Raw genomic sequence first — 12,690 nt, forward strand, 5'->3', positions numbered from 1 at the left:
GTCCCTGGCCAATATTTATCCCTCATTTTGGGAGATTTTGCAGTAATCAAATGTGCAATATCAAAGGAAGGTTTTTTTTTGCAAGCTCACTGACCTAGAAATATTCTGGATGTTTATTGGGCAAGTTCTGAAATTTTATGCCATTCTATTTATTTCAATGCTGAGTCTGTCAGTGAGAAATCAGTATGTGAAACTTATAGGGGATAACAGTAACTTATACACCTGCTTCCTGGCTTCCTTTTCAACTCTGTATATGTGGGTGCTGGATATTGCTGTCCAGCTGAATATTATGACATTTGTGGCCTTAGCATGATTCCTACAGCAAAATCCAGGACACTATCCAAAATGTAGAATACTGGGAGAGAAGAAGCACTCCTTAGCATACACCTGGATATATGGATAATATTGGGATTGTTAGGATAGTAGAGGCTTTGGTAGCAGTTAGCATAACACTATTACAGCGCCAGCGACCAAGGTTCAATTCCCGTCGCTGTAAGGAGTTTGTATGTCCTCCCCGTGTGTCTGCATGGGTTTCCTTTGGGTGCTCCGGTTTCCTCCCACGCTCCAAAGACATACGGGTTGGGAAGTCGTGGACATGCTACGTTGGCGCCAGAAGAGTGGTGACACTTGCGGGCTGCCCCCAGCACATTCTCAGTAATGCAAAAAGATGCATTTCACTGTGTGTTTCAATGTACATGTGACTAATAAATAAATATCTTAATTCAGGTTCTGAGAGGATGTCATTTGTTCCAATGTTCCACAATTATGATCAATTCCCTGGGGGTGACCAGAGATGAATGAAACTTTGTGTATAATTAGCAGTGTAGTAAAGTGTGTGATGGGGGGCGTATTTACAGTGCAACAAGACCCAAACCACCATTCTTATGTCACAAGCACTGCACAGGCTAGCTGGAGTTTGCAGCGCTGATTGGTTAAGCACGGTTTGTTGCAGAGATGGCTGCCATCTCTGCTTCTGCCCACCCACTGCCAACCGTCATCACGGGTAGTCCCAGCCTTTTGCTGCTCTTGTCCATTCTCCCAAATACCAAGTCTTCAGATGTACCTCCCAACACAGGGAGTGGGGAACATTAAGATGTGAATAGGTTGTGTGAGGGGAAACCAGGGAAGAAATGTCTTGCTTGGTCTGACCTACCCTGCACTCCATGCCTCCACTGTTGCATCTTCCTCACTAACAGCTCTTGAGCATAGGTCCAGTTGAGGGCTCATAGATTCCATGGGTTATAAGAGCCAGCAGATGTCGGCACAGGGCAGGAAATCTATCCCATAACCATAGTGATCTACCTGCACATTGAGAATATAGTGCTGGGAATAGCAGTTGAATAATAGAACAGACTGAATATTGGCATTTCAGTTTCTCAATGCAGATAGCTCCTCTGGAGCAAAGGCCAGACATTTACATCTGGGGTTAGAGCTATCAGTAAGATTGGTGTGTACAAAGGCAAGTTTAATGGAACTGGGAAAGTGGGTTCCAGCATACTTAATGTTGAATATCAAATCTCAAAGAAGAAGGTTTTATAAGTTTTGCTATGGCAATGACATAACTGTGAACAGTTTTCATCACTGTTACAAAATAACTTTGATTAATGAAAATTAGTGAATTCTGCATGACCCTTTGCAGAACAATTCCTTATTCATTGACAGTCTAGATTAAACAAATATTGAAGTATCCCAAATGCATCCAGTTCCTCAATTTTCTCCACACCAATTATTCCAAGGACCCTACTCCATGTGTCATTGGAGGCCGGGTGAGGAGCCTGCGTGCAGGCTTTGTTATATATTGAGTGTTTCAAAAGCAACTCCCCAGCCCATCCCCATGCAACCACCATCCCAAAAAGAAAGTGCCTTGTTTTTTAACATTTGCTATCTGGTCACCCGTCAACGAGGGCACTTTTCTCCATTCTGATTGAATGTGTTGAATTTAAATTATTTATGCAGTTCCATTATCTCCTCGCATTTTGACAAAGACAAGTCTGAAGATTTTAGATGAGCAGGATGTGAGTCTGTGCTGCTTTCTCCATTAGGCAAATAACTGCAATAAGCTGTGCCATCACAGGAAGGTGAGGAAATATTGTTCATGTTTCTCAAGAAGAGCAATGCTGGCATGGAAGTCTTGGCTGGGAACAGTGAATACAAGAAAGGCAAAAACTGAGGAAGAAATATGTTAAATGATATTTTAAAAAAACAAAAACAAATGGAGAACACCACACAAAATTGCTGTGGGTTTAGTAGAAGCAAAGCTACTTGGATTCCAGATGTATCCAACCACCATAAAACCATAATATCCTTTAAACCCACAAAACAGCTGTTGCTAATAGCCATAAAACATCTCTAAACACAAATGTTTACATTTTATGTTTGCATGTTATTTACTCTAATGTAAAATATTTATGGTTGTTGCACAACATTTACCATTATACGCATTTTTTTTTTCCCCTTTAGTCTTTGCTAACCTTCCTTGACAAAGCTACATGTTGAATTGTATTTGTGAGAATACGGAGGACTATAGTGCTGGAAAAACAGTGACAAAGTATTTCCAAATCCACATTATTCAAAATTAAGAGTGCCAAATTGTGATGCTTGAAATATACGAGTCACTTTTTATTGCTCGGATTTTGTACAAATAATGTAACTAATTAAATATAAGTACGGTATGCAATACAGTATATACAAAAACAGCATTCTTCAGTTTCATTTCATATTCAACATAACAAACTTCTTTGTCTTTTACTATACAATCTCTTGTCTAAGTTTCTTGACAGTCATTCTTGATACAGGTTGCTTGATGGCCAACTCTCCAGGTTCCATCTTCGTAGGAACAGTGGCAAGTTGTGCATTCATCGATCTTCACCTCTCGTCCAGCTGGTATAATAGAAACTCCTGCAAAACAGTTGGGACCTAAAACAAAATGAAATTGTGGTCATTACATACTGTCTGTGTACATTGGGATGCTCAATTTATGACATGTTTTGAAAGTAAATGCTTTTAAAATGTTGTCTAATGTGCAAATTGATAATCAAGCATTCAAAATGGCCTAATGTGAATTAGTTATTTTGAATTCTAAAAAGTTGAAATAAATCAACATATTTCCAGCAATACTTCCTCTTTTAAGTCATCTACTGAAGGTAAAAATTGTGAAAATATATAGATTAAGTATTTATTTAATTTAATTTAATTATTTTAATACTTCTCTCGATGTGAAAGTCATTTTCATTGCTCTATTTTAATCACGAGAGAAAACGGCTAACAAAAATCTTTTGATACATATGAGAAGTTTAACAAATGTAGTAATATGGAAATGGCATAATTGTTTAAGGCGGTGAAAATGTAAACGTTTATATTTTAGTTTTAAAGAAGCTAAGATAGAAAATTAAAACAGCATTAACTAATTTGCTGCAGTGTCCAGCATGATGGGTTAGTATCAGTGTTCTAAATGCTTTTGTTAACTGCTTGGACCTGGAAAAGCAGCACTGTCTCTTTAAATTCTGTGAAAAGAAATAAGTCACTTCTAGACATATTGAAAAATGTAAAAATGTGCATATTTAAGCCTTTGTTGATTTTCTGGCAATTAACAATAAAGAACAGCCCTCAATTGTATTGATGAAATAAGAAATAACATGAAACAAACCTTAAAAGAACAAGCTCTTCTACAGAATGCATATAGAGACATGAAATATTTCATTTTTATAGCCACAACAACATATTTTGTAGTTCTTTTATATGTGTCTTTATCAGAACTGTGTTCAAAATACGCTAGTCTGGGAAACAAGCCAAAGAAAGTGCTTTGTTGTATTACTTCTAGCTGATTTATACAGAGGAATTAACAATTCATATTTTCCTCAACCTCTCCTTGATGTATATTCCAGATCACCAATGGTTTCTTCCCTCTCATGGGTATATTAACATGGATGGTGGTCTAGAAACAGTTCACATAATTTATTAATGTGATCCAAAATCAGTATTTCCCCTAACAAACTACAAAGCTGCAGAAAGGATGTTGTAGAATCTTAATCCCGCAACAATACAGAGTGGTATGAATTGTGACATTTAAAAAAATATAGAAAATTGCAAAAGAAATATTGCATATAAAAATATATTGAAACATGGTTATGTGACAAATTCGGAAATAATGGGCTGAATCTTGCCCATTGCAAATGACAGTTCCAAAGGAAACTATGGGCATTCATGTCTTTGAGCTGAAGTAAGATTTACACACAAGGGTTTGTGATTCCAGGATTTACCAACAGATTCAGGGGCCTCATCTGTCACCATGCTTCGTCACTGAAGTCCCAGCAGGGGCCTGATCTTGTTCGCATTTCCTGGTATTACATTGAGGAATTGCCTCTCAGATACTTTGCCAGTCAGACCTGGCACAATGTCTAAAACTCACTGATTTCAGTGGGAATTCTTGACTTACAAATTAATTAGCAAAGTGGTAATTTTATAGAGTTAGAGAGTCATAGAGTTGTACAGCATAGGAATGGGCCCTTCAGCTCACCTTGTCCATGCTGAACTTCTTGCCTATCTACACTAATCCCATTTGCCTACATTAGGACAGTGTCCTTCTATACCTTGCCTATTCAAGTGTCTGTCTAAATACCTTTTAAAAGATGTAATTGTATCTAATTCCACCAACTTCCTCTGGCAGCGTGTTCCACTCTCTGTGTAAAAATACAAAACTTCTGCCTCAGATTCACTTTAAAAATATATTCTGCATGCTTAATACTTTCAATTATTTCTGATGCTTTTATGTGTCTGAAGGTGATGAATCTCCAGAATTCTCTATCGCAGAGGGTCGTGGAGGCCAGATCACTGGAGATAGTTAAAGAGAAGGTAAATTTAATTTTTGAAAGTTTGGTGTGAGTTGGCACAGAAGAGGAGTTAAGAAAGGAGTTAAGGCCTGGGGCACATCAGCAAGATTAAATGGTGGGGCAAGTGTCAGGGACCAGGTATCCTACTCCTGCTCCTATTTTCTTGTGATTTTGTGTTCCTAGTCAATTTTATTTTAAGACTTTTTATTTTAAGACTTTTATGGAGATTTTAGTTTTTTTAATAGTTTATTTCAACTGTAAATGTATCTGCCTTTGACAGCTGTCTATCCTCCAGCCCCTAACTCTGCCTTCCACCTACAGCTATTAGAGATGCTCGAGGGTGGGAGTGGGGTGGGGTGGGGGGGGGGCAGTGCTCTGCTTTACAATACCTGTGGCTCAGTTACTCATGGGACTTGATACGCATTTGACAAGGTCCCTCATGGTAGGCTGCTCCAAAAGATTAAGTCACATGAGATACATGGTGAGTTAGTAAGGTGGATACAAATGAATAACATGATGATGCTGGAGGAACTCAGCAGGCCAGCTGAGTTCCTCCAGCATCGTTGTGTTTTTCATCTACATTCCAGCATCTGCAGTCCTTTGTTTCTCAAGGTGGATTGGCTTGATCATGGAAGACAGAGGGCAACAGTAGAGGGGCATTTCTCTGACTGGAGGTCTGTGACCAGTGGTTTTCCACAAGGATCAGAGCTGTTGTTTGTGATATATATAAATGATCCGGATGAAAATGTCCGTGTTCTGATTAGGAAGTTTGCAGACAGCATGAAAACTGGTGGAGTTGTGGACAATAAGGGAGGTTGTCAAAGGATACAGCAGAAAATATGGGTGGAGAAATGGCAGACGGAGTTTAATCTGGACAAGTGTGAGGTGTTGCATTTTGGGAGGTCAAGTGCAAGAGGAAAGTGTGCAGTAAATGGCACAACCCTTAGGAGCACTGATGTACAGAAGGATCTTGGGGTGCAAGTCCACAGCTCCTTGAAAGTGGCAATACAAGCAGATAGGGTAATAAAGAAGGCATACAGCATGCTTGCCTTCATCTGTTGGGGCACTGAGTACAAAAGCCAGGAAGTCATGTTGCAACTGTATAAAACTTTGGTGAGGCCACATTTGGAGTAGTGTGCATAGTTCTGGTCTCCACAATGCAGAACGGGTGTAGAGGCTTTAGAGAGGGTGCAGAAGAGGTTCACCAGGATGTTGTCTGGATTAGAGAGTATTAGCTATAAAGAGAGGATGGGAAAAACTCTTGAGGGGCTGAGGGGAAACCTGATAGAAGCATATAACATTATAAGAGCCACAGATAGGGTAGATAGAGTCTTTTTCCCAGGGTAGAAATGTCAAATACTAGAGGGACTTGCTTTAAGGTAAGAGGCGGCAAGTTTAAAAGAGATTTGTGAGGCACTTTTTTTTTACACGGAGAGTGGTAGGTGCCAGGAGAGCGCTGCCTCAAGGAGGTAATAGAAGTAGATATGACAGCAATGTTTAAGAGGTATTTACATGGACACATGAACAGGCAGGGAATAGAGGGCTACAGACTATGTGCAGGCAGATGGGATTAGTTCGACTGGCATCATGATGGGTGCAGATGTGGTTGGAGGAGGATTTGTTCCTGTGCTGTACTATGTTCTTTCTTTGAACCTTGGTGTCTGACTCAAGAGTGTGAAGTACCAGAAAGATAAGCTTTCCACATCTGATTCAGGTAAGTGTGGGCATGCTGAAGTGATCTTGTCCTCATAATTTGGCCAATTCTTCTTTTTCATTTGTATCAAAATTTCACTTCAGATGAGACGGGGTTGTGTCTCTGTGGTACATTATATGTGAAGACAGTTCCATCTTCAAATCCAGATTGCAAGTTCTGACAACTATAAAAGTCTGAAATAGCTGAGCTCATTTTAATCCAATTCCCAAGGTGAAAGTCCCCAGAATTGCCTGTAATTTGGCACCAATTGTAAGTAATTGAGCCATGGATAGATAGTCTGATAAATGGAATTGTTACACTGTCGGAATGTAAGAAGGTTATCTCCAGAGATTGATTTTAAAACAAAAAATTTCAGTTCTTGGGAAAGAAATTAAACTGATTGGCTCTGGACCAGCTGAGAGTTATTTGCATCAAATAAATATTGTAATGACATCATATACAACTTACTAAATTGTTATGTGAATGAAGTTGAATGACTAGTGAAAAAAAAATGTCAACAATTGCTAACTTCAATGCAACTCTTTTCCATTTTAATTTGCTCATTATACTTTCATAAGGGAAATCTATGCCTCTTTAGAAGTTAAACAATATGAACTGTAGTAGACTAAAGAATATTACTTTTCATGTTCAATGCATTTATTGATTATTGAGAGATTTCCTTAAGTGTTACCATATGAGAGTTTCATGTGTTGAAATTCATGAGGTACAATATTGATTATTATTTTTGATTGCCTGTTTTTGTGCTGCAGTGGAGCCAGATACCTGACTGGACAGAACAGTGGACACAGATCTGTGGGGAGAAAACATTTGGAGAAGGTTTCAAAGACAAAAATGAGACAAGTTGGATGTGGGGAGACAGAGTGGATTTTGAGGTCGATGTGATGGCTAGAGTTTTGAAAGCAAAGAAAACAATAACAGAAAAGGAAATAAAAACAGAAAATGCTGGAAATACTCAGCAATTAATGCATCATTTGTGGAAAGAGAAAGAGTTAATCAGAAATCAGAACTGTTAACTCAGTCTTTGTTACTTTTTTTCTCTCTCTCTCCCTTCCCCTCTCTCCACAGATGCCACCTGAGCAGCTGAATATTTCCAGCATTTTCTGTTCTTATTGCAGATTTACAATATCTGCAGTTTTTGTTTTGCTTTTCAATTACCTGAGAAAAGGAAACTATTTACAATATTAGCAAGCATGTGGCCAGAAAGAGAGAATGGCTGGCAGTCTGATGGGATGAGATGGAGAGAGCAGAGCTCATGGATAGGACAAACACAGGGCTTTAAAGCTTAGAAAAAGGCAGAGCGGTTAAGGATGAGATTTAACTTGGCAGGCAGGGAGAAGGGGTAATGAAAGAAGCTGGATAACGCATGACTGTCAATCCCAGTGTCACAGAATTTCACTGGCTCCTTCCACGCATCAAGGAGATGATAGTAAAGGAAGCTGGTGATTATCTTTGTATCCAGAGTAATCAAACAAAGTGGTTTTAGCTGAGGGGCTAAATAGTGTGTACCAGATCTAGTAGAGGCTGGCTAAACCAACCACATACTAGAAACACTCATGGCTGCTACACTCCGAATCTGGGGTATCGAGAGGGAAACTACACCAGTGAATAACCAGGTTGGAAGTCAATCAGGATTTTATCAAAGACAAGGTCATTTAAAGTGGAGACAGTGAAGGTGAGGAAGTGGTCAAGAAAAGAGTAAATAACCCCTGACTTGTGATTCACCAAAAATATACAGTATTTCATTTTTATTGTGTGAAGCAAAGAATTTGCAAGTGTCACACGAATTCTTCAGCCTTTCATCTTGTGGAATAGTTAATCTATATAATTAACGTAACTGCTGGTCTATTGAGTAGGCTGTTATGTAGTTATAAGCTTGCATTACTTCTGTTGTCAATATTTTTTGTAAATGCTATCAAATGCATTATTTTGCAACAACCTGTAAATGTATCTTCAAAACAATAAAATGATCTTGAAATATTTAAATGATATTTTAATGAGCAGTGCCTTTGGAGTGAACTGAATTATATGCAACAACATTAACAGAACCATTTAATTACTGTATCTCAAAAAACTCATACCGTCATATCTCAAATGCTGTGCTTTATAAAGGAAACTTGATGCTTCAAATTTGACTATAAATCAGAACTGTTATTAGTTCAAAACGACAGTGCTTCTTCATTTATGAACAAAAACTTCAATTTGCTTTACAAGATAGAACAAATTCAGAGGTCAGAGGTCACTGACAATCTTATTTCCTTGATATATTCCCTGCTGTACAAAAATGGGAATATACTGAAATGAGTTATCACTCGATGGCCAAATTGTTCAGCATGTTCCAGAATGATTGAAATATCAGTGTTATCGTTTAATCACAATGATTACAAAACCACCAGGACACACCACAAATGCTGCTACAGTACCAGGCAAGATATTCTAGCAGAACTTGTTTACCTTTGAAGTACGCAACAATGATAAAAAGGGGTTGAAAAGGTGTCTTTCAAGAGGTTTGAAAGGAAAATTGAAGGACGTAATCTAGAAGGAAATGTCACAGCACTGTCAACAAATGTTAACAGAAAACAAAGAGCGAGAATGAATAGGTACACAAGGAAGACTGCAGATGCTGGGAATCTGGAGCAACACACAAAAAATGCTGGAGGAACTCAGCAGGTCAGGCAACATCTATGGAGGGAAATGGACAGTCGACATGAATGGGTGTTGGTCATGGAGAAGCTCTGTAGTAGCATAATGATAGGGTGAGTACAGGGCCCAATGTTTCCTCGGTACTCACTGAATACTGGATTTGGATTTAGGAACTACAATCTTAAAAATTGCTGATTATACCAAAGTACAAGGTTTGACAAACAGAATTGCATTTGTGCACCATCAGGCTCAATCTCTGGGATACTGGAGAGCATGTGGTGTTCTCAGTGAGTGGGGTGAGGTGTAGAGCTGTGAAGTGGAAGTGCTTTGATCAGGTCTCCCACTACTGTGGTTAATGAAAAGGTCAGGCAGCTGGTACTTAGAAACTGAGCAAGCTTTACAGGGGGTGGGGGTTACATTGGCAAACACAGTGAGTGGGTGGAGAACCCACAGCAAACCCGATGAAGTCTGTACTTAATTGCTGAATGTTTTGTAGCAATCAGCAAATTCCTGTGGGAGAGATGGGTTTCATTTAAGCATGTTAATTACTCATTAAAAAAATAAGTTTAACTGCAGATTTGAAATTTAGCTGCTGGTTCGTAGATTTCCTGAGCTCCCTAGTTTGGCAGTAAAAAGCTGACAAAAGCAGAGTGGCATTGGATGGGGGCTGAGAAGCTAGCAATGTGATTCCCTGACATACACAGCAGCTTAACACCTTCTCTCCCAGGTGACTCATGGAAAGGGTTTCTTGTGATGATAGTTAATGTACCATCCGAGAGCTCTAAACTTAAGTCAAGACTTTAAGTTCTATCTGGCATAAGTATCTTCGAGTACCCTCACTGTAGGGAGATTATACTGTATCAACCTACACTTCAAGGACTAGTTTACTTCACTACTTTAGTCTCTACGGAAAGGTCTAGCTGTCAATAATCACTATTTTGAGCGGTGGGTCCCTCCTCCCAACCAAGGGGAAGATACTTCCAGCCAATGAAGCAGTTTAAACACAGTTTATTTAATTTTAAATGAGACACGTTTAATTCTAATAAGTAATTCTTGACAATGACTTGTAACTTACAAAGGATTTCCAAACACAGGTACAATTCTTACAGGCTAAAAAGTCATACCAACAAGTTGCAGATGAACAAATCGTTGTCACAAAAACCAAAGGCTGAGGAATGAATTCTAGGTCTTCTTTCTGTAACCCCGCTTCTCTGCCATTTTCCCCTACCCTGATTGGTTTCTAACATTTATACTGTTTTATTCACTTAGTTGATATCATTGGCATATGATGCTTTTTCAACCATATTTATAGGCCAGCTGATCGGAGTGTTTAATTAAGGAAGCGTGGATCCCATTGTTCTCTTGTTTATGTTTAGAGGCTGAGCAGGGAATATTGGTTAGAAGTTTAACTTAGCAAACAACAAACATCTTGAGCCTTGGACAATTTCTTCTGTTTTTGCAAAAGGGATTTTAGCTGAATGAGCAACCACTTTTTGACCTTTGGACAGGTCATGCTGCTGTGCTAAAAAGCTGAGGTTAGCAATAAGCCTTTTTGGGGCCTGGAAGGTGACTATCCATCACAGGAATTATCTGGGTGATTTCCCAAGCAATCCTGACCTGGTTTTTCAGGATTTATACTTCAGGGCCTGCTTACTCACTCAGTGGAGTTAGCAGGCCTCCAACAGGCCTTGAATACACAGCTCATGGAATAATATAGTGGGAGCCAAATGAAGAGCCAACTGGACAAGCACAGCAGGGTCAGGATTAGCAGTCGGCTGCTGCTGACCACCTACAGCTACACAAGAAAGAGGGGAGAACGACAGAGGCAAGCTCCCAGGTGGGTACATCCTGAACACAGAGACTCAGTTCCCTTAATACATTGGAACATCACAGTTGCAGGAGGGTCAGGAGGTGACGGATCTCTGTGGCCTACTGGAACACGAATTGTTGGTGGGCGTCCACTACCAGCGGCAGTCAAAGCAACCCCAGTTTCTATTCATTCAGGGCTGTTGCAGGGCACTCCCTAACCCACCTGTAGATCTTCTCAGTCTGCTGCAAGCAAAGGTACAAGGCAAGTCACAAGGCCTGGTGAGTATGTCAACTTTTCCACAGATGGCCACAGTTAGAATGAATGGGATTGCTGTTTAGATTTCAAGCTTTGACTCATTTCCCACACCTGCAGGAGGTGCAGGAGACAATCAAGGGAACCCCAGATTTGACCGGTGTCTTCATAAGTGAGAAAGGATTATATTACATTGTAGTGCAGCTGGCCTATATTGCAGAGAAATGGTTTCTCTAGGTATGACTATTCTCCATAGACAAAGCAAGATTATTGCACAGAGAGTGGTAGGTGCCTGGAAAGGGCTGCCCAGGGAAGTGGTGGAAGTACTGTACATATGATAACAATGTTTAAGAGGCATTTAGACAGGCACATGAACAAGCAGGGAATTGAGGGATATAGACCACGTGCAGGCAGATGTGCAGTTTAAATTGGCATCATGGTCAGAAAAGACATTGTGGACCAAAGGGCCTGTTCCTGTGCAGTATTGTTCTATAGGCCAGGCAGCATCCATGGAGAAAAGCAGGTGGTCAACATTTTGGGTCAGGACCTGAAGAAGGGTCCTGACCCGAAACGTTGACCGCCTGCTTTTCTCCACAGATGTTGCCTGGCCTCTGAATTCCTCTAGCATCACAGTGTTTTTTATCTAGATTCCAGCATCTGCAGTCCTTTGTCCAGTATTGTTCTAAAGATATAATTTCAAAGGCTTGCAACACCTTGCCCTTTGTGTGATTCCTAAAATCTCGTGCACTACGTCTTAAGTGGGGGGGGGGGGGGGGGGGGGGGGGGGGGGGGGGGGGGGGGGTCGGTGTGAAGAACCAGTAGGAGATGGACCTTGTTAATTAGAACAAAATTAAAAAAGGTCTAGAGCTTTGATTCTGCATATAAACAATTTTCTTGAGAATCAGAATCCAGTCCAAGGCAAATGCTGCATACATCTTGTTTGGGTGAGAGAGAATTCTATCACCAGATCATTTCCATCATACCATCTCTAATGGCTACTCAGTCTAATAGATCAGTTGTATCCAGAGACATCTCCTCTGATCTTTGGAGGACCATTTCCACTTCTCTGACCGTCTCAGTTGTATGCTCTGCTTCTTTAAGCAGGGAAAGGGCCCAATGAGTGAGGTAACAGATGTTGTATGGAGAGATGGATGGTAAGTACTTTCTGATGGTGACTTTGAAAGAAAGGTATGATGTTCGTGAAGGAACGAGATGACTGTACTGAAGGAGATATGAGGAGGAGCTCTGAGCTTCCTGAGAGATGAACAGCTGTGAGGAGTGATGTACTGGAGTAAAGTTCAGAGGACAAAGTGATGGGGTTAGATGTAGGTTAATGGAGGGAGGTGAATGTGCCACTGTTTTTGGCTTTCCTGACTTGATGAGGCCACAAAACTATTTTTAGTGCCAAATCAAACTGCAGGGGACCACTCTCCAGCCAGCTTTTG

At 40.1% G+C, this 12,690-nt stretch overlaps 1 protein-coding gene across 1 annotated transcript in view; it reads right to left on the reverse strand.

Annotated features, from left to right (window-relative positions):
• Nucleotides 1-2,764: 2,764 nt before the first annotated feature.
• vwc2 (von Willebrand factor C domain containing 2) overlaps nucleotides 2,765-12,690 on the reverse strand; it is an 83,934-nt gene continuing 74,008 nt past the window's right edge. Inside the window, exon 4 of the mRNA XM_052016608.1 lies at nucleotides 2,765-2,916. Coding sequence (XP_051872568.1) covers nucleotides 2,765-2,916 — 152 coding nt within the window. The remainder of the gene's footprint in view (nucleotides 2,917-12,690) is intronic.

Source organism: Pristis pectinata, chromosome 5 (assembly GCF_009764475.1).
Source record: "Pristis pectinata isolate sPriPec2 chromosome 5, sPriPec2.1.pri, whole genome shotgun sequence".
NCBI classification, from domain to species: domain Eukaryota; kingdom Metazoa; phylum Chordata; class Chondrichthyes; order Rhinopristiformes; family Pristidae; genus Pristis; species Pristis pectinata.